The 22598-nt window shown below is 41.8% G+C and overlaps 2 protein-coding genes across 3 annotated transcripts in view; one reads left to right on the top strand and one right to left on the bottom strand.

Moving 5' to 3' along the window:
- GON7 (GON7 subunit of KEOPS complex) overlaps positions 1-4938 on the bottom strand; it is an 81105-nt gene extending 76167 nt beyond the window's left edge. For both annotated transcript variants that reach the window (XM_055418418.2, XM_055418417.2), the window contains exon 1: positions 4676-4938. In XM_055418418.2, the coding sequence (XP_055274393.2) occupies positions 4676-4883 (208 nt within the window). In that variant the 5' untranslated portion in view covers positions 4884-4938. The remainder of the gene's footprint in view (positions 1-4675) is intronic.
- A 142-nt stretch (positions 4939-5080) lies between these two features.
- On the top strand, positions 5081-22202 carry UBR7 (ubiquitin protein ligase E3 component n-recognin 7). The gene is made up of 11 exons (XM_055418419.2): positions 5081-5287; positions 7189-7322; positions 7924-7984; positions 8698-8793; positions 9853-9906; positions 10278-10383; positions 12292-12500; positions 12675-12824; positions 13328-13490; positions 15059-15120; positions 19950-22202. The coding sequence occupies exons 1-11, from the start codon at positions 5138-5140 to the stop codon at positions 20040-20042; spliced, it is 1278 nt and encodes a 425-aa protein (XP_055274394.2). The 5' UTR covers positions 5081-5137; the 3' UTR covers positions 20043-22202.
- The last annotated feature ends 396 nt before the right edge of the window (positions 22203-22598 follow it).

Below are 22598 nucleotides of genomic sequence, written 5' to 3'. Positions count from 1 at the left end.
TCTACTTTTTAGCTATTATCAATAATGCGGCTATGAACACGTGTGCATTTGTTTTTATGGGAACATGTTTCCAGCTGTCTTGGAAGAACTTAGAGTGGAACTAAGAATCTCTAGGACTAGAACTGTTGGGTCGAACGATAATTTTACATTTAACTTTTCTGAGGAACCATCAAAGTGTTTTCCAAAGAAGGTACCCCATTTTACGTTTCCACCAGCAACGTACAAGGGCTCCAATTTCTTCACATCCTAGTCTAAACACGTGTTACTCTTCTTTGTAATTATAGCCTTCCTGGTGGGTATGACACGCCATGTCATTGTGGCTTTGATTTGCCTTTCTCTAAAAGCCAGTGATGTTCAGCATCTTTTCATGTGCTTATTGGCCATTTGTGTATCTTATTTGGAGCACTGTCTCTTCAAGTTTTCTGCACACCTGGCAACTGGATTGTCTTTTTTGGTCATGATGATGACTTTTTTTTCAACTGAAGTATAACTGGCTCACAACACTGTTAGTACCAGGTGTACAACACCATGACTCGATATTTCTGTACACAGAAAATGACCACCATTTGTCATCTTAGTATTGCATTCTATCACTTTTGTAATTTTTTTAAAAAAAATTTTGTACTTGTTAATTGAGATATGATTCATGTAAGATAAAATTCATCATTTTAATCTCTATCACACTTTTTTTTTTCCTGGGCTGCACCAGGGCATGAGGGATCTTAGTTCCCCAACCAGGGATCAAACCCGTGCTTCCTGCAGTGGAAGCATACAGTCTTAACCAGTGGACCACTAGGGAAGTCCCTCTACCACTTTCAACAAAGGAAATTCAAACTGAAACTCTCTGGGGACTTCGTTAAACATACAAATGCATGTCCTCTTATATGAAGATATTACTGACCCACTATTAGCAGAAAAGGTAGAAGTTATTTTTCCAGCAAGCCATTTTTTAAATAGCTCCATCTATACCTGTCCTTATTCCAATGACAGCATTTTCAGCGGTTTAGAGAGGATCTTCTGGAGCCAAGAACCAGGACTTCATGCTAATGGAAACAATTTACTATCTGAAATTCACATAATACTCTGAGTTGGTTCCATCCCATTATCTGGCACTATCAAGATGTAAACAAGATGGAAAAAAGAGGAAAGTACAGTACAGTTTAAGCTCTTCTACAGAGGAGTTACACCTTCATGATCATAGCCTTGTCATGGTGAAGGGGCTTAAGTTATTCAATGAAGCTGTGAGCCATGCTGCACAGTACCACCCAAGATGAATGGGTCAGAGTGAAGAATTCTGATAAAACATGGTCCACTGGAGAAGGAAATGCCAATTCACTCCAGTATTCTTGCCTAGAGAACCCCATGGACAGTATGAAAAGGCAAAAAGATGATGCTAGAAGATGAGCCCCTCAGGTTGGAAGGTGTCCAATATGCTACTGGGGAAGAGCAGAGGACAATTACTAATAGCCCCAGAAAGAATGAAGCAGCTGGGCTAAAGCAGGAATGATGCTCAGCTGTGGATGTGTCTGGTGGTGAAAATAAAGTCTGATGTTGTAAAGAACAATACTGCATAGAAACCAGGAATGTCTGGAAGGTAAACTGGACACAGTCAAGTAAGAAATGACAAGAGTGAACATCGACATCCTAGGATCAGTGAACTAAAATGGATGGGAAGGGGTAAATTTAATTCAGATGACCATTATATCTACTACTGTGGTCAAGAATCCTTTGGAAAGAAATGAAGTAGCCCTCATAGTCAACAAGAGAGTCTGAAATGCAGTACTTGGGTGCAATCTCAAAAACGACAGAATGATCTCAGTTCATTTCCAAGGCAAACCAGTCAACACCACAGTAATCCAAGTCCATGTCTCAACCACTGATGCTGAAGAAGCTAAAGTTGATTGGTTGTATGAAGACCTACAACTTCTAGAACTAATATCAAAAATGATGTACTTTTCATCATAGGGGACTGGAATGCAAAAGCAGAAGTCAAGAGATACCTGGAGAAACAGGCAAGTTTGGCCTTGGAGTACAAAATGAAGCAGGGCAAAAGTTAAGGGTATTATCAAGAGAACATGCTGGTCGTAGCAAACACCTTTTTCCAATTACCCAAGAGACGATTCTACACATGGACATCACTATATGGTCAATACTGAAATCAGACTGATTATGTTCTTTGTAACTTAAGATGGAGAAGCTCCACATAGTCATGATCTGGAGCGGACTGTGGCTCGTATCATGAACTCCTTACTGTAAAATTCATGCTTAAATGGAAGAAAGTAGGGAAAAATCACTAGGCCATTCAAGTATGACCTAAATAAAATCCCTTATGATTATACAGTGGAAGTGACAAATAGATTCAAGGGATTAGATCTGCAGACAGAGTGCCTGAAGAACTACGGATAGAGGTTTGTAACACTGTGCAGTAGGCAGTGACCAAAACCATTACAAAGTAAAAGAAATGCAAGAAGGTAAAGTGCTTGTCAAAGAGGCTTTACAAAGAGCTGAGGAAAGAAGAGGAGTGAAAAGCAAGAGAGAAAGAGAAAGATATACCCTTCTGAATGCAGAGTTCCAAAGAATATTAAGGAGAGATAAGAAGGCCTTCTTAATGAACAATGCAAAGAAACAGAAAATAATAGAATGGGAAAGACAGATCTTTCCAAGAAAACTGGAGACACCAAGGGAACATTTCATGCAAAGACGGGCATGATAAAAGGACAGAAATGGTAAGGACCTAACAGAAGCAGAAGAGATTAAGAGGTGGCAAGACTACATAGAAGAACTACATAAGAAAGGTCTTAATGACACGGATAACCACAATGGTGTGGTCACTCACCTAGAGCTGGATATCCTGGAGTCTGGAGTCAAGTGGACCTTAGGACTATGAACAAACCTAACGGAGGTGACGGAACTCCAGCTGAGCTATTTAAAATCTTAAAAGATGATGCTGTTTGATATGTCAGCATATTCGGAAAACTCAGCAGTGGCCAGAGGACTGGAAAAGGTCGGTTTTTATTCCAATCCCAAAACTGTATGCGGGTCAAGAAGCAACAGTTAGAGCTAGACATGAAACAACAAACTTGTTCAAAACTGGGAAAGGAGTACATCAAAGCTGTACATTGTCACTCTGCTTATTCCAAGCTGGATGAAGCACAAGCTGCAATCAAGACTGCCAGGAGAAATATCAATAACACAAATAATACCACCTTAATGGCAGAAAGTGAAGAGGAACTAGAGTCTCTTGATGAAGCTGAAAGAGGAGAGTGAAGAAGCTGGCTTAAAATTCAACATTCAAAGACAAAGATCATGGCATCTGGTCCCATCACTTCATGACAAATAGAAGCGGAAAAAGTGGAAGCAGTGACAGATTTTATTTTCTTGGGCTCCAAAATCACAGGAGACAGTGACTGTAGCTATGAAATTAAAAGACACTTGATCCTTGGAAGGAAAGCTATGACAAACCTAGACAGTGTATTAAAAAGCAGAGACAGCACTCTGACAACAAAGGTCTGTATAGTCAAAGCTATGGTTTTTCCAGTAGTCATGTACAGATGTGAGAATTGGTCCATAGAGAAGGCTGAGTGCCGAAGAATTGATGCTTTTGAACTGTGGTACTGGAGAAGACTCTTGAGGGTCCCCTGGATGGCAAGGAGGTGAAATCTGTTAATCCTAAAGGAAATCAACTCTGAATATTCACTGGATGGACTGATGCTGAAGCTCCAATAATTTGGCCACCTGATGCAAAGAGCTGACTCACTGGAAAAGACTGATGCTGGGAAAGATTCAGGGCAGGAGAAGGGGGAGACAAAGGATGAGATGGCTGGATGGCACTGCAGTTTAAATGTACATGAATTTGAGCAAACTCTGGGAGACAGAGAAGGCCAGAGGAGTCTGGTGTTCTACAGTCCATGGAGTTGCACACAACTGAGCAACTGAACCTCAACAACAACAGGGGAAGTAAGCCCTAATTCCAATATTTAGTTCTTAGGTTCTTCAGCTCAGGGTATTCAAGACAAGACTTAAGAATACAGTTAAATTTTCCCTTTCTGCTTTCAAACTGCACCTACCACACTGGGAAATGAAAGGAGTCCCTAACAGTGAAGCCTTGTTTATCTGAAATCTACTCCAATCTTCAGAACCTGTTCCTATTCTGTAATAGATGGCAGTCTTCCAAACATATCTGTAAGTTCACGCCTGGGAAAATTCCTTTCCATCCTTCTAAGCCCAGCTTAGAAGTCACGCTCTCTCTGAAGCCTTCTTGGGTTCCCTAGGGTTGCAATAGTTACAGAGAAGCCTAGGGTCATTCCTTCTGCCTTTAATGAGAATGTCTGTCTGTCTAACCTCCCACAGAGTTCCACAAGAACAGGAACTGAGTCGCATTCACTTCATTCTTTCTCCACAGTTCAGCCCAGTGACCGGCACAGGGTCGTAGGCGTTCAGTACGTTTTTTGTGTGACATAAATGAAAAAAGAATTGTGAAAAGCAGTCCTGCTAAATGAGTCCAGGTACAGCCCAAATATGGCAAAAATAGCTAAAAATTTTCATTTGGAATTCTTCCCCCGAGGCTCACCTTCTCCAAATCTATCGCTCTACACGGGTTCCCTGAGCAGATTTCCCCCACTCCGAGCGCTCCTGCCCGCCCTCCTGTCGCTCCCAGAACTGTCTCAGAGCTCACCGTCCAAGGCCTCGTCGGGAGCCGCCGTCACCCGGTCCTGTGCTTTCTGCTGTACCTGAGAGTCGAAGAGCTCAGTCACCAGGTCCCGCATCTGAGCCACACCGGACAACAAGCTCTGGAAAGGGTCGGTGACGCCCGGCGCCTCACAGGGCACCCGTAGCTGCTGTCGCTGCCCTTCCAGTCCGATGTACTCGCCCAACAGCTCCATAGCGACCGCTACGCTTCAGGAGCGCGCCACAGTGAGGCGCCACCGGAAACGGAAACCAGCCCGCCGCGGACGCAGGCGCGGAGAAGGGAGAGGCGTGACTTCCGTTTGTCGGAAGTAGCCCCTCCCCCTTCCTTCGCTCCCCGCCTTTGTGATTGGTGCCTGGCCCAGAGGCCCCGCCTCCTCCGGCCCCGCCCCTCGCGGACGTTTTTCCCGCCTCCGCCGGGGCCGATCGGCGGTCCGGGTGACAGTTGAGGATGGCCGGGGCCGAGGAGGCAGCTGGGCGGCAGTCGGAGTTGGAGCCCGTGGTATCGTTGGTCGATGTACTTGAGGAGGACGAGGAGCTGGAGAATGAGGCTTGTGCCGTCCTGGGCGGCAGTGACTCGGAGAAGTGCTCCTACTCGCAGGTGGGCGCGCGGCCCGGGCCTCGCCTCCCCCGGGCTCCCCTGAAGCTCCCTTTCCCCACCAGCCGTACCGTCTGTCTTCGCGCCGGCCGCGGCCAGCACCCCGTGGTTGTCCGGCGCAGCTGTTGGTCGTAGGCTTCCCCATCCCAGGCCCAGGTGCCCTGTTTCCCGCAGTCTCCTGAGCCCCCTTCCTAACCTGTGGCCAGCAGGACGCCCCTCCTTTCTCGATTTTCCTCTGTCCGGCCCCCGACGTTTCTCCGGTTTTGGCTCCGGAGCAGCTGCTCTTTCCTTCCTTCCTCGTCTCTTCTCGGTGCCCCTGCCGCTTTTCATCAAACCAACCCCGTGACCTTTCACATCCTGAGCATCTTTGTCCCTACTTTTCCCATCCTCAGAGTATTTGCTGGGTACTAAACGGGAGAGTCAAACCAGAGTTAAAGGAGAGAGAGCTCTGGATTTGAAAACCTCTCCGCGTAGGCTGGACTGCTGGACAGCTGGTTCCTCTGCAATTTAGTTTGACAAGTGCTAGCTGGGTTTTTGGCGAGAGGAAGCAAGTACCACGTCTGTCTGCAGTCGGCTCCCCAGGGGGATCAACCGGAACCCGAACAGCTGGTGGCACTGGCAAAGGAAAGGAGGGGAGGAGAGATGGCATTCGGAAGATGGTGGGAACAGGGACTGGAGGGGGTGTGACGTAGTGTTTGGTGACTCATCCTATGTTTCTAGGTTTAAAAATGGAGAAAGGTGGGTGGAAGAAAACTAATGAGAGATGATGTTTGATAGGAAACAGAAGGTTACCTTCCAGGCCGTTGGAGTGGAACATTGCAGGATGGGGAGAGAGACGTAGGGTCTTTATGTGGTGTGGCCTGAGATCACAATACCAGTTGTCATCAATGACCAGTTGAGTTTACACTGCAAAGGGGTTAGATTTTTTTTCAATACACCTGGTATCAGAGGTATTTAATGTTGGCTGATATTTTAAAACCTTTGGTCGCCACTGAAACAACTTTTTCTGTTTGCCTTTTTTTAAAAAAAGCCTGTTCATAAGTTATTTTTGAAACGTAGTTAGATTTTTAAAACAGACTTCCTTAAAAATTTTTTTTGTATTGTTGTAAAATATGTGGAAAAGTGCAGAAATCATGTATAAGTCTTGGGAAAGCAAAACCAAAAACACGTTCAGGTACATACCACCCAGATCAAGAAAGAGAACATTACCAGCATCACAGAAGCTTTCCTGGGACTCCCTTCTTCCCAGAAGATGGCAGCCATTATCAGGATTTGCTTTCCTTTCAACTTTTTATTTTGAAACGTTTAAAGTCTACAGTTAAAATGAAAAAAACTAATGAACACCTGTGTACCTTCACATATATTCACTTTTTAACATTTTACCACATTTGTTTAATCTTTTACTTCTTCACTGTAATATACTTTTTTTTTTTCCTGAACCAGTTGAAAATAAATTTCAGACCATGACACTTCAACTCTAAATATGTCAGCATACATCTTAAAATCAAAGGGATTCATTGAATGCATTGGTTTTCTTTTTGGTGGAATCACAAGCATTTTCCAGAATTAAAGTATGATTATTCCTTACATAAGCTTACACACATTCTCCTGTATTTTCATGTGTTAAAATAGTTAAGCAGACCGGCTTATTCACAGCTGACTGAAAATGTTAGCTTCTATCACTCTGAGAAAAAGTTACATGAAACATGTGTATGAAACCTGCAACAGTGTTTTGGTATTCTATTGCATATGCTTTTTTATTAGTCTCAGTGGCTTTTACAGGAAGATCTTGACCACAGATAATCTGATTTCAGTTATTTCTCAGATCATAGTATGGGCATTAGGTCACTCTGCCAATGTTTCATCAATTTTCTGTCTTTTTCCATTTGGGGGCTGTCTTTTAGGGTTCAGTAAAGAGACAAGCACTGTATGCCTGCAGTACCTGCACTCCAGAGGGAGAAGAACCAGCAGGAATTTGCCTGGCTTGCAGTTACGAATGTCATGGAAGTCATAAACTATTTGAGCTATACACAAAAAGGTAAAAGGGTCAGAGATTGATGCCGGATGCATTTCAAATGTTTAGATTCTTTTCCAGTTGCACTTTTTTTCTTAATCATGTTTTTGCATTCAAAGTAGTTGTGCCCTGGTAAAATTTAATGCAACTGTTTTATATAATATAGTTGGAAAGAACAGTTTTTCCAGGGGACCTTTTAAAATATAATTAAGGGGCAAACTCAGACTACTCCTGCTGTTCTGCCACTGTTTTCTGTGTGTGTGTGAGATACAGATATTTGTCTTTATGCATGTTAATTTCTTGGAGCAGGAAATGGCAATCCACTCCAGTATTCTTACTTGGAGAATTACCATGGACAGGGGAGCCTGGTGGGCTACGGTCCGTGGGATTGTGAAGAGTCAGACACGACTGGACACACAGCACACACATGTTAATTTATAGAATTATTAAATCTTTTATTGTAATGTGCCTGGGAAAATTGCGGATTGGATACATGAACAACAACCAAGTCCAATTTTTAGATCCTGGAAACCAGTTGAAAGGGAAGAGATTATGATATGAATGTAAAGAGTAGTCTTTAGATTTAGAAGAAAACTTAAAATTGGCTCTTCCTCCTTTCTTTCAGAAATTTTCGTTGTGATTGTGGAAACAGCAAGTTTAAAAATTTGGAATGCAAATTATTTCCTGTAAGTAAGCACAGTAAACGATAAATGCATGAAAAGTAGCTAAGATTGGTATTTGTCCTAGGGGATAAAAACCAAGAATTTTCAAAAAGGAAGTTCTGTGCTTCTTCTTTGCAAATGAGAAAATCAGTATTAGACTGTACCCCATTTTTTATTTGCTGGAAAACTAAGTAACCTGTTGAGAGCCTACCTGTAGATTGTAATTAATATGAGAGGTTTTGGGGATAGTGCCCTAAAGTGATTCCGGTTTAGTTGTATTGATTGTGCTCATGCTCTAAGGCTTTTTAAAGAAAAGGATTTGACTTTTAAAACTGAATAAATAAAACTGGGCAATAATGAGCATGGGTTATGTGCACTGAAGTTTTTCACTGCTTTTTGGATAATAAAGACTATCTTCTACAATAACTTTCAGTGAAATAACAAAAATGAAACAGAAAATAAGGGACTTTACAGTATTCAATCATAACTGGTAAAGTTATCGTGCTCTCTTTCCCCCCTTCAAAGAAGGTATAGAAAATAAATTTTAATTTTTCCTTGTATCCTGGAGAAAGGATTACTTTATAGGGTGAATTTTTTCCCTTGTACTTTGAAGACTAGCTTCCAGGGGAGGGAAGGGGTACAGATACTTAGTGCACAAATTTATTGAATGCATAAATCCATGGTGCATGGAATTATAAAGTTAGGCCATGTTTTATATTGAAATTAATACCTTTCAGGACAAAGCAAAGATAAATTCTGGCAATAAGTACAATGACAACTTTTTTGGATTGTACTGCGTTTGCAAGAGACCTTACCCTGATCCTGAAGATGAGGTAAGAGATTTGGAGGTCAGCAGCAGGACTGTCATCTCCAGCCTTCACTCCCCAGCCTCTTGTCATATTTGGCCCTTTAGCTGTTCAGCAGGGATTTGGGGATTGTGAAAGTATTCTAGATTTATCCCTTCTTGTGACTCTGACCTGAAGCTACAAGTAGTACAGGACCCAACTATTTTTCTCTTTCTACATCATGAGAAATATTGGACAGGACTTTATTAAGGCCAGAACTTTTTTCCTTCTTCCCTCTCTTTGCCTGCCTGTTTGCTCCTTTTCTCTGAACACTTTCCAGAAAATGACCTTCAACTTCTCTCATTCCCTTAAGGAAAGAAAATAGGGTGCACAAACTGGATTCTCTTAAAAACTTCAGTTAGAGGTGTATGCAAAATTTTAAAAGAATTTTTATTCTTCCTCATTCCTGTACCTTCTTACCTCCCAGACATAGCCACTGTTAACACTTTTGGTGTCTATATCTTTAGACCTTTTTCTGTGCACATATAAGTGAGTGAATATCTGCTTTAATTTCTAGTTTCCTTTTCTTTTGACAAAGGCAAAATTTTGTAATTCACTGTGTGACTTGCTACAATTCACATTACCGCCCTGGTCCTGGGTTTATGTGTGAAATGAAAATATATTACTTATTCATAAAGTTTTGTGGGAATCAGATAGTAAGTAACTGATATGAAAGTTTTGATAATTACTCACAAAGTGCTTATCTCAATGTAGTCCTTTTGTAATCCCCGTTCATGGAGAAAGAACTTCTTTGACCCCTTGAATCGTTGTTTCTCCCTGTCTTCTTGACTTTTTGCATGTGGATAGTGGCCTTACAGAATTGGTAGAGAATTATTTAATATCTGATTCTAATGTGTGCCAGATTTACTTTGAAATTCCAGAGTTCATTGTCAGTCAGTTTAGTCACTCAGTCATGTCCGACTCTTTGCAGCCCCATGGACTGCAGCATAACGGGCTTCCCTGGAGAAGGGAATGGCAGTGTTCTTGTCTTGAGAACCCCATGAATTCACTGTAATCATTAACAAACAAATTGCTTTTCTATGTTAGATTCCAGATGAGATGATCCAGTGTGTAGTCTGTGAAGACTGGTTCCATGGAAGGGTAAGGAGAGCTTTGACCTTTGAAACCCATTGTCTTTACAAAAAGAAAAGATCTTGTCTGTTTTTTTTTAATATTTATTTATTTGGCTGAGTCTGATCTGAGTTGTGGCATATGGAATCTAGTTTCCTAACCAGGGACTGAGCCGAAGCCCTTGGCATTGGAAACACAGAGTCTTAGCCACTGGGTCACCAGGGAAGTCCCAAAAAGATCTTGTCTTTTGGAATTAAATTATATTTCACAATATCACTACTCTTCTAAAAAAATATTGCAGAGATATGATCAATGTACTGTTGCAATATTTTATAAAATAATGAACTTTTTGGACAACTTGGTTATCACAAGGAAAATAACTTGGTTTTCTGTGTTCACAGCATCTTGGCACCATTCCTCCTGAGAGTGGGGATTTCCAAGAGATGGTGTGCCAGGCTTGCATGAAGCGCTGTTCTTTCTTGTGGGCTTATGCTGCACAGCTGGCAGGTAAGAGTCTCTGTGGAGTTGGCATCCCTCCAACCTGGGTCTACAGTACAAATCAGTACAATTTGTTCAGTATCTAAGTGTTAGCTACTATGTCTTTCACTGTGTATTTTACTTTATTTTATGTGGTTTGTTTTTAAGCTTTATTTTGTATCGGGGTGTGGCTAACCAACAATGCTGTGATAGTTTCGGGTGAACAGCAAAGGGACTCAGCCACACATATACATGTATCTGTTCTTCCCCAAACTCTCCTCCCACATAATGTAGAACAGAGTTCCATTTTTAAGGGACTCTGATGTATAGAAAAAAGTATAAGATCTGTTCCTTCTCCACAAGGTGCTTATAGATAGATTGGGAGACTGCCAAGAACCAATTTGTACTTCAATGGCATGATGCAGAATATGGATGAGACAAGAATTGGAGAAAATGGAGAAAGCAGTTTTTAAGGGGATTTTGAAAGATAACAGAACCCAAACAAGTTGTTCTTAAATATAAGACATGCTATTGGTTGAGGAGGAGGTGGTGACAGTTTGTCATCTAATGCTTTTACTGTACTCTAAGAAATTGACCCCAAACCACTAATTAGTAATGAATGTTCTTAAGTATGAAATACTTAATTTTACTCTTAATGCTATATGTGTTTGTTTTTTAAATGGTAGTAATTCATAGTATCTGTTGTTCCGGCCTCATAATTTCTGGCCCTTCTCACCTTTAGGGAACACTTTACCATATAAACCTCAAGCAGCATCCTATGTTTTTGTTTTGTCTCAAAGTTCTTGTACTTGGTGTGTCCTCTTTCTGTTCATATGCTTTTGTGTGTGGTGTTTTAAAATTTTATTCATTTTTAATTGAAGGATAATTGCTTTATAATTACTGTGTTGGTTTCTACCATACATCAGCACAAGTCAGCCTGTTCATATCCTTTTCAATTATGTCTCACTTTCTGCTGGACCCGAATCTTTTTCTCATTCACTGGATTTTCTTAACCCTTCCCCTCTGCCCCTTCTTCATGTCCTTCCCTGTCAGCAGATGGCCTCATTTCCTAATAAACTGAAAAGCCATCCTGCAGTGTGAGTTCCCTTGTCATTTCTCTGCTCTGTCATTTCTGTTTCTGCAAGCGTCCTTTCTAATTTCCTCCTCGCATAAAGAAAAGCTGTTGTTTTTGCAAAACTACCCTTCTCCTGTGTTTGCAGCTAAATCTCTTCCTATTGCCTCTTGCTTCTTGTGGTGTCCCTGGGTCTTTAACATCTATAGTATTTTCCTTTCTCATTTACATATAAAATGTTTAAGTAGTGATTAATATATATTTTTTAGCTCTTTTTTCCGGATGGGTTCTTTTCTGTTCTTGGTTCCCATTTTGTTTTTTTACTGGAGTGTAATTACTTGACAGTGTCGTGTCGATTTCTGCTGCTCAGTGAAGTGAACCAGCCGTGAGTGCGTCTACAATGGCTGTTGCACACGCGTGTGTCCTCAGTTGCTCAGTCATGCCCGACTCTTTGTGACCCCACTGCCAGGCTCTGTCCATGGGGTTCTCCAGGCAAGAATATTGGGGTGGGTTGCCATTTCCTCCTCCAGGGGACCTTCCTGACCCAGGGATTAAACCTGCATCTCCTGTATCTCGTACATTGGCAGACAGACTCTTAACCACTGATCCACATATATCCCTTCCCTTTTGAACCCACCCTTCCCACCAGTGATTGATATTTTTAAACTTTCTGTTATTTGACACTTAAGAATAGGCAGGCATAACCTAAACAAGTGTTATTTCCTTTCTCATTTTTCCAGAGATTAAGGTTAACTCTCTCCTTTTCCAGATTCTAAAGTATTTTTTTATCAAACTGAGTGATTTCATTGTCTCACTGGTGTGTGTGTGTGTGTGTGTGTGTGTGTGTGTGTTCATTGAACATACAGTAACCAGAGTAACTGCTGAAGATGGTGGGTTGGTGCTGAACGCTGATGGAGCAGGCGATCAAGAAGTTCTCAAAACTGAAAATGGAGCTCATCACGATAATGCCCTCCAAGAGGACGTTCCAGAACATGGAAAGGCTATTGTGAAGGAAGTTAAAGCAGAGCAGACAAACGAACCATGTACCAGCTCTAGTTCTGAATCTGATCTCCAGGTAACAAAATGAAATCTGAGCTGTAAAAGAAATAAAACTTAAGCAAAATTAATTCTGTAAGCTATGTAGCTTTGGATTTCAGTTGTACGTTTTGCCTAAAAGAAATCCTTTTACAAAATCTAAACTTTGAAAACGATGATAGTTTAAAATACACACTTCGAAACTTAATTTCAGAAAGCATTTCAGAATCAGCATCTCAACACAGAATCACACTCTGGCTGCAAACTTCAGGAGCTTAAAGCTAAGCAGTTTATAAAGAAAGACACTGCCACCTATTGGCCCCTGAACTGGCGTAGCAAGTTGTGTACCTGTGAAGACTGTATGGTAAGTACCTGATCCTGTTCAACTTTAAGTGTTTTGTGGACAGATGCCTAAAATAAGAACACCTGGAAAGTTTATTTATGAAATTGATATAGGGAATGTAAGTTTTTTTTTATGTTAAGCAAATTTATGAATTAGTGTTTGCAGTCTGAATGTTTATGGAAGCAATTAGGAATGATGCACTACTTCTTATTTACTTATCTTCATTTCAGTGGAAAATAGCTTTTCTGTATCATAGAATTACTTGAAAACACAAATTTCTTGAAAATTACAGTAAGTTGGTTTTTAAATAAAAATCTCTTAGAACATGCAGCATCCACTGGAAGTTGGGAGATTTCTAAGAGAAATTTGGGCAGAAAGAATAAATCCTTCAAGCAACTCTGCTGAAAGACTGAGGTTTTTCTGGGTATTAGAAAATTTAAACAAATTTTTGGTGATTCTCATGAGGTCGACTTTCTGAGAATGACATTCAGTTCTAATGGGGAAACTGGTTTTATTTTTTAAAGAAAATGTATGGCGATCTAGATGTCCTGTTCCTGACAGATGAATATGACACAGTTCTGGCTTATGAAAACAAAGGCAAGGTTGATCAGGCAACTGACAGGAGAGACCCTCTAATGGACACCCTTAACAGCATGAACAGAGTCCAACAAGTGGAACTCATTTGTGGTAAATACTGTTTGTGAAAATTCATAAAGTTCATGAAGTTTTCTTCACCATTAAAAAAATTTTATAGATGGAGGACAACTAAAAATGGTTTAAATTTGGAATTGTATAGTAAGCGTCACTTATACTTGCTTGATTGTAACATTGCTGAGTATTTAGCTACTATTTCCATTGAGTCAGGGTTAAATGCTAGAATAATTGCATGCTTGAGAGTAACATGCTATTTTGATTAAGAGTAGATGTATAAGTACAGAATAAAAGGAAATCAATTTCTTTTTCCATCCATTGAAACAATTTTCATTGAACATTAAATGCCATCTTTTTGACAGTTCTTGAGATGCTTCAGTGGTTCACAGGAAACCCACTAGAGGGGAAAATATTCCCTAACCCTTAATTGCAGGCTTTTACATTTTTCCCCCAGCATGCCCAACTTATCTTCGTGATTTCTGTCCTAGACAGTTTCTACTCAGATGCCACCACTTTTGTACCCCTTTTTTGATAGTGGTTATTTCTGTCTTGCATATGTAACTATTTGATTAATTTCCTTTTGCCTTTATTAGACTAAAAGCTTTTTGGGGATAGAGGCTATAACTTGAGGGATATAACCCTGAAGTTCCCATGTATATAATACAAATTGTTAAGTGAGTGAGTTTTAAAACTTAATATTTGACAACTCCAAGATACTTTAGCACTAGAATTACAGACAGATGGGAAACCTTTTAAAAAATTCTCAGCTGTAGCAACAGATTTTATTTTCTTGGGCTCCAAAATCACTGCAGACAGTGTCTGCAGCCACAGGATTAAAAGACGCTTGCTCCTTGGCAGAAAAGCTATGACAAATCTAGACAGCATATTTCAAAGTGGAGACTTTGCTGACAAAGGTCCGTATAGTCAAAACTATGGTTTTTCCAGTAGTCATATATGAATGTGAGAGTTGGACCATAAAGCAGGCTGAGTGCCAGAGAATTGATGCTTTCAAATCATGATGCTGGAGAAGATTTGAGAGTCCCTTGGACTGTGAGGAGATCAAACTAGTCAATCCTAAAGGAAATCAACCCTGAATATTCACTGGGAGGGCTGATGCTGAAGCTGAAGCTCCAATACTTTGGCCAGCTGATGTGAAGAGCCGACTCATTGGAAAAGACCCTGATGCTGGGAAAGATTGAAGGCAGGAGGAGAGGGGGCAACAGAGGATGAGATAATTGGATAGCATCACTGACTCAATGGATATGAGTTTGAGCCAGCTCCAGGAGATAGTGAAGGACAGGGAAGCCTGCCATGCTATAGTTCATGGGGTTGCAAAGGGTTGAATAAGACATAGCAACTAAACAAGTCTTTTTGGGAGTGGGAGTGTCTGTTCCTCGAGGGTTTATTTAATGAAAAAGGGTTCCCAGATGTCAAAGTAAGGGAATTGGGGAGAAATTGAGAACAAATTGCTATGCAGATTTCACTTGAAAAATGTAGATTAAACTATTAACATACTCAAATGTTAATGGTCAGGAAATCTTTTCTTCCTAAATGCAAATGGATTGTCTAAAGTTTATGTCCTTTGCTTTGTTGTTTTGATTTAGAATACAATGACTTGAAGACTGAGCTCAAAGACTATCTCAAGAGATTTGCTGATGAAGGCACAGTAAGTAGAGTTAACAAATTTTAATCATAGCCCTGTATGTTTTGAATGAAGTTTCTTTTTTTTTGAAGTGCAGTTGATTTACAGTTTTGTGTTACTTTCAAGTGTGCAGCATAATAATTCAACATTTTTATAGATTATACTCCTTTTAAACCATCATAAAATATCAGCTCTATTCCCTTGTGCTTCCAGTGTGCCCTTGTGGCTTGTTTTATGCTTTGTGCTTTGTGCCTCTGCGCCTCCTCCCCTGATTGGCCCCCTCCCGTCCTTCTCCCCACCGGTGACCACTAGTTTGATCTCTGCGTCTGTAATTGTGTTTCTCTTTTGTTCTGTTGATTTCTTTGTTGTATTTTTTAGATTCCACACATAAGTGATAACATGTAGTATTTGTCTTTCTCTGACTTACTTCACTAAACACAGTAATACCCTCTTGGTCCATCTGTGTTGTTGCAAATGGGAGAATTTCATTCCTTTTCAAAGCTAATATTCCATGGTGTGTGTGTCTGTCTGTGTGTGTATACATACAGCGTCTTTAACCATTCATCTCTTGATGGACACTTAGGTTGCTTCCATATCTTGGTTATTACAAATGATGCTGCTGTGAACATTGGGGTGCATGTATCTTTTTGAATTAGTGTTTTGGTTTCTTTGGATATATACCTATGTGCTGTGCTGTGCTGAGTTGCTTCAGTCGTGTCCAGCTCTTTGTGACCCCATGGACTGTAGCCGGCCAGGCTCCTCTGTCCCTGGGGATTCTCCAGGCAAGAATACTGGAGTGGGTTGCCATGCCCTTCTCCAGGGCATCTTCCCAACCCAGGTATCAAATCCAGGTCTTAGGCTTCGCAGGCATATTCTTTACTGTTTAAGCCACCAGGGAAACCTGGATATATACCTAGAAGTAATTAACTGGATCGTATGGTGGTTCTGTTTCTTTTTTTGAGGGGCCTCCATACTATTTTCCATAGTTCATTTTCTCTGATGAAAAAGATGACTGAGAGTGTAATACAGGTAGAGGGAAGAGAAACGAATAGTAGTGAAACACCACCAGACTGGCCACATTAGGAACTTGCCCAAGCCTCCAGATGAGGGACGGAACAGTCACCCAGGATCTTGAGAGAGCAGTTGTAGCTTAGGAGGGGCCATTGGATTGGCCATACTGATTCTCCCAGTCCTGATCTTCCAGCAGGATTTCTTGGAGGAGGAAGCAAAAATTACCAGTCAGGAAAAAAATTTAAGCCAGACCTCTTTTCTGTGATTTGGGGTTCTATAGTTTAGAATAAAAGAACTTGATAATTGGGGGCTAAAACATTTGTCTTGCTGCTTAGGAGAGTCTAACAACTTTTAAGAGCGACACTAACTCTATAATGCGTAATCTTTTTTTTTTTAATTCATTTATTTATTGATTTGGCTCTGTCAGTCTCAGTTGTGATATACGAGGTCTTTAGTTGAAGCAGGGCAACTTTTGTCTAGTTTCAGCACGTGGGCTTAGATGCCCACGTGGGCATGTGGATCTAGTTCCTTGACCAGGGATCAAACCCACTTCCCCTGCATTGGAAGGCGAATTCTTAACCACTGGACCACTAGGGGAGTCACTACAATGTTTAATCTTTTAAAACAGTTCTCCAGATGAATTTTCAAATACTTTCTAGCTCTTTACTACTCCTATGTGTTTATGATGGAATTTTTTTCTAAAATACTTTCTATCTTCGAAAGGGAGATATAAAATAAAACTTAAGTTTTCTCTTCATGGCCTACAGTTGTCCTTCTGGACAGTAAATGTTCTGCTCTGCTACCTCTAGACAGACTAACGAAGTCAGACCTGGATCTGACAGACACGACGTGCCCTGAGAATTGCTTTCTTGGGAGAAGTCTTTGCAGGCTGAGCGCTTTCTCATAAACATGGGAAGGACTTGTAGCTGCCTGGATAACTGGCACTGCTGCCTTGCGGCGGAATGAATTGTGGAGTCTGAGGGTAAAGAGCCTTCTGAAATGGTTTGCTCATTTTTAGAGAGCGTTCCTCATTGTCACTGTGGATGTCCTTTTGTTTCCCAGCAGCTCTTAACTGTCAGTTATTCTCGTTTCTGTTGCAGAGGCTGTCCTCTGCTTAATGCGGCCTCCGCCTTCTCTCACTGGAACTCCGAGTGTCCACGGGTGTAACTGTTTTCAGCTCTGCACTGTTAGTGGCCGTTCCAGGTCTTGCAGCTATGTCAGTCAGCGTGTCTGAGCGTGCACTTGTGCCTCTGCTTCTGTGTAGTTTGTGGTTGCTGTGCTCATTATTGAGTTTGTTTCACACACACTTAAAATTACACACAAGAAAAAAGTAGGTGTGGTGTCTTTTGCTTTTCACATTTGAAACAATTTTATCCAGAGTATTCACACCTGTCTTCAACATATGGATCTTGGTTATCACTGGAGCCATTCTTAATGAGTCCGAGGTAATTTTTAAATCCTATGTGATGATTTGAAAGAAAAAATATTTTTTATTGTTTGTTTTCAACATTATTCACTAGATCTTTACAAACAAACACCTTAAGTTGTCATAAAGCTTGTCTGCTTTGGTTGTATTTGTCCATAATATGGTCTATTTTTTGTTTCCTTTTTTTTTTTCTTTTTCATAATAAGGTCTAGATGTTGTCAAATAATGGCCTGCCCTTTATTTAATGTTTGTGTCTGACTTAAAAAAGAAACTTAGAAACGACACATTTTCTGAGACAAACCAATAAAATGATTTATTATTGGACCCAAGTATTTTTAGGGCTTCTCTGGTGGCTCAGCAGTAAACAACTGGCCTGCCAATATCGTAACTGTAGGTTCAATCCCTGAGTCAGGAAGATCCCCTGGAGAAGGAAATGGCAACCCACTCCAGTATTCTTGCCCGGAGAATCCCATGGACAGAGGAACCTGGTGGGCTACAGTCCATGGGGTCGCAGAAGAGTTGGACACAACTTAGTGACTTAATAAACATTTATTCTTTAACATTTCTACTCTTTATGTTGGCTGTGACCATTTGAGGATGTCTGGAAACTAAAAATGACACACTTTATAGTTCGTGGGCTCTTAAGTCTCCTCCTACTATATTCTTGCCAGAGAAATGGTTTCCTTGCATTGCCTTTCAGTGTTTAATGTCTGTGATCCAAGCTAGGGACAGAGGCTTCACATCGGAACTCCCTAGTATCCTGTTAGCATTTGTAGGTGGACATTCCCAAGCCCAGTGGCTCAGAGCTCTGAGCTGCGGTGATCTCAGTGTGTGTTGGCCATCTCCGTCTCGAGTCTGTGAGGGGTTCTCACTCCCACTGGTTGACCTCCAGCTTATTCTCAGTGCCTGTGAGGCCAGTGTCAGCTACCAGTCTGGCAGAATACTGGCAAAATGCGAACTTCTCTCAAGGATTAATCAGTATCTTACCCCAGTGAGTTATTCATTTGGCTTTGCCACTTGGGGATGTCTGTACCCTCACTCCTGCAGGGAGGAGAGGGAGGTTTTCACTTTACACACAAGTGTCTGTCTTCTCTTTCCCTTCTCTTTCTCCTCTTGGTCCCTGCATTCCAGAGCTTTCTTTCTCTCTTTCCCTCTCCATTCCCCGCCTTTATTTCCTCGTGATAATAAGGATGTGTTAAAAAATTAAGCATCATGTTGCTAACAGTGTGCTGCCTTTGCAATTAAACATCTCATCAGGACTTCCCTGGCAGTCCAGTGGTTAAGACTCCTGTCTGAAAGCAGGAGACATGGTTCTATCCCCTGGTCAATCCCTGGTCAGTCGGGGAACTAGGATCCTGATAAATAAATAATAAAAAATAAAACCCACATTAACAAACCTGTCAATTGTGGCACAAACTCCCTCTTGGAATAAGCAGGAACTCCTTCAGGGTCACCCCGGTTTACTTTTTTAATCCATATTCCCCCTTATTTTCTTATTTTTAATGTTCTATTTTGCTGATAATCATAAACACGTTTGTGTGATGCTCTAATCCTTTTTCCAATAAAATTCAAGATAAATTTCTCATTGTTATTGTTTAACAATATGGATAGTCCATTGACTGAGAGTACTACTTCCATAGTTTTTGCCAATTAATTTTTCTGTTTATTTAGCAAATGTCTTTAATTGTGGACTCCTGAAAGAGGGAAGTTTTCGGGTTTCTTTTTTTTTTTTTCTTCAGTATAAAGGAGAAAGCACAAGTGTCAAAAAAGCCACCTTTGTTTACTGGTGAGCTTGTGCGGAACTGAGGGACATTCCCAGGACAGCCATGTCTCGAGGGAGCACAGTGTCTTCCGGAGACCTCGGGGCCCTCAGTGTTCATGCTGGTTCTGTCACTTCTCTTTTCAGCTGACAGTATTCATGGAGAGCCTACTCTGCGCCAGGCAGGGCTTTCACAGGCATTACATCTCGTCTGCTCTTCAAATGGTCCTGTTAGATGGGTACTGCTTTCATCTCTCCCTTTAAAAAAAAATTATTTATTTGGCTGGACGCTCGGGCCTAGTGGCAGACAGTATGTGGAGTCTTAGTTCCCCGGCCAGGGATTGAACCCACATCCCCTGCACTGCAGGACAGATCCCTAACCTACTGGACCACATGGAAGTACCCCTTTCATCTCATTTCAATGAGGAACCCAAGGGTGGCGGTGGAACCCACACTCAGCACCAGTGTGCTGTGTGCCTACTATGCGACTGTGACCCAGCCGGTCTCTGCGCCTGGATGAGTTCGTCTGTACAGCGGAGATAAGGATAACTAGGCACTAAAATAACCCTCATCACCCATGTTGTTGGACTTGACTGTGACTGTTACAGCTCTTCTGTAATGTGGTTGCCTTTCCTGATCTTTGCTTTCCATCCACAGGTGGTTAAGAGAGAGGACATCCAGCAGTTCTTTGAAGAATTTCAGTCAAAAAAGAGAAGAAGAGTGGACGGGATGCAGTATTACTGCAGCTAGAGAGGAGCGCGGCGCCTTCTATCCAGGCCGAGGAAGACCCACTTCCTGTTCCAGGAATAAAAGAGGCCGTCTCCTCCTCCAGCGTTGAGCTTCCTTTACTCTCCTTAACGACAGTATCCACAGTGTTTATGCTGATTTCACAACCAGCATTCTTCTTTCTGACTCAGCTAAATGCAACTCATTCCACAGACTTGAGCCCCTTCCTCCCCACCCCAGTCTAGCCAGGGTTATTTGTTCAGAAGTTTCAAGAAGTTTGATTTGGTTTTGAAAAAGTAAACTCATCCTTTTTTACCCCCGCTAATGATTTGTTCTTTTAACTCCCAAGTGTGTCTACTCTGCCACAGCCTCTGTCTTCCAGGACCTGCTTTGAGGAGCGTTGCAGAAGCCCTCCTGTCAGCTCCACAGGTCCCCTCACCCTCTGATCCTGGTGCCTTGGGTCAAAGCTTCCTCAAGCCTGGTCTGCTTCTTTCTCTTGGCCCTGTTTTCTGAGGTTTGGTCATGGCCTAGAAGGGATCTCAGAGCTTGCTTCATCTAGGCTGACCCTCCGGAGTTAGCCAGGACTGCAGCTTTTTGGTTCTAGATGTGTGTCACAGGCAAGGAGGTTGGCTGATGGCAGGATTGAGGAAGCCTACCTTTGTTACAAATTTTACTAATAAATTTAAAGTGGAAATGTCATTCACAAATCTACTGACACTAGAATATTAGAATTTCAGTACTGTAGTGCTCACAGGGCTTCCTGGAGAAAATCTGCCATTATATCAAGACTAGTCCCTCTCTGCTGCCTAGAAAATAGACCGGGTATGACCCTGTGAAATCTTGGTGGCTTACAAAGTCCTCCGAGTTTCTTTATATTATCAGGGATATTCATAAGCATATATTAAAAATAGACCTATTTTGATATTGTTCTGTTAAGAAAATGTTATTAGAACCCCAGTAAATTATTTCCCCCTTAAATCTGTGCTGAAGAAGAAACATACTGGCTTAGCCTACTGGTAAGGAGCAGGAACAGCGAGTGCCCTGTTTTGGGAGAGGCAGACTGGAAGAGATCCCAAACAAGGCCCCAGGCCACACAGACAATGAGCTTGAAGTATTGTCCCTAATGTCAGTCCGCAGCTGAGTCCCCAGTGACTGAGATCTTTTGAAGAACCTCATGGGATGTTATATAAAAGCCCGTATTTGAGGGGATGTCCTTTCAGTTGGTTTGAAGTGTCTTTAAAGCCCCTCAGTCTGTGTGGAAAACACCTTTCAATAAACAAGAGCCCTCAGTTGCTCTCTCCCTCTGGAGGAGCATGATGTTTCCTGATGGTAGATGACACACTTGAGGTGTGTGACTATAAGCATTTGAGGCTTTGGGGCCACAAGTGTATATCAGTATTTTTTGTGTGTCCAGCAGTCACAAGTACCCACCGATCCCTGAGTATGGTAAACTCGGCCTACAGAAGGCAAAGGCCTTCAAGAAATAGTACAGTTCATGTTTTTCTGCCTCAGACCTCCTAATTACAGATCCCCAGGAAGAGTGATGTGTGGAGCGGGAAGATCTCGTGGCCACAGGAGAGGCGTGTGTGCTCTGAGCTGGCCTTGTGGGAGCCTGAAGTGGCCAGGGCCAGAGCTCCGGGCATCTCTGAGAGGGCCACCGCCCCCAGCTTGGGAGCTCTCTGTTCTGAGCCTGAGGATTTTGAAGCCCTCTCTGCAAGGTGATAATATTTGTGTACCATTATGGCCTGAAAGGCTCTATTATCTCAGGCATATGATTTTACCACCAGAAGTTTCCTTCCTTCCTCACGACAGGTCAGGACCAAGTCTTGGCATCACTGTGTAGCATGACAGACCCCCAGTGCTGAAGGGCTTGTTTTAGGAAAGGTACTGTTCCTCTCCCATTAACCAGAAAACCTCTCTCTCTTTCTTTTTTAAACCTGTTGTTCACAACTAGTTTTCTCATTGACTGTATTGGACCGTCTCTTCTTGTAGAGACTGATTTTGGCCAACATGTGGCAGTTGATATTGATGCATGTTTTATGCAAAACAAGAATACAATATTAGTTACTTTTAAGGAGTTCTGGCATTGTATGTGCATTTTTGTAGAATTGTTACTGGACTTATAATTACATACTTAATTCTAATCAGGTTTCTGTAAAAATTTAAATAAATCAATTCAAAATAGTGGCTTTTCAGATGGTTTCTCGTCACATTTAAATGTATACGGTCTCCGTTTGCAGAAACAGGAACCGTGCGAGTCCAGTGTGGCAGCTCCACCTGCCCTGGGGCCTGTTCCAGCGGAGAGGCTGGCTCCTGTCTCCCCAGCACGCTGTGGCCTGATCCCAGGACACACACACACCCCCCCCAGATCTCAGGTCTTGCCAGCAGAGCTCCTTCACACATGGATGCACACGCATATACACACCTGGCTTTACACCTCTGAGGAGCGTGCACACATATACACACAGCTTTGCAACACCTCTGAGGAACACACACATATACACCCCACTTTACAATGCCTCCGAGGAGATAGGGTCCATAAATCCCGGTGACCAGAGAACAAAGGGATGGGTGGGGGTT

Source organism: Moschus berezovskii, chromosome 21 (genome assembly GCF_049115385.1).
Source record: "Moschus berezovskii isolate FMDL1 chromosome 21, NW_MosBer_1.0, whole genome shotgun sequence".
Classification (NCBI taxonomy): Eukaryota; Metazoa; Chordata; class Mammalia; order Artiodactyla; family Moschidae; genus Moschus; species Moschus berezovskii.
Note: the sequence above shows the minus strand (reverse complement) of the source record. Positions and strands in the feature narration are given on the sequence as shown.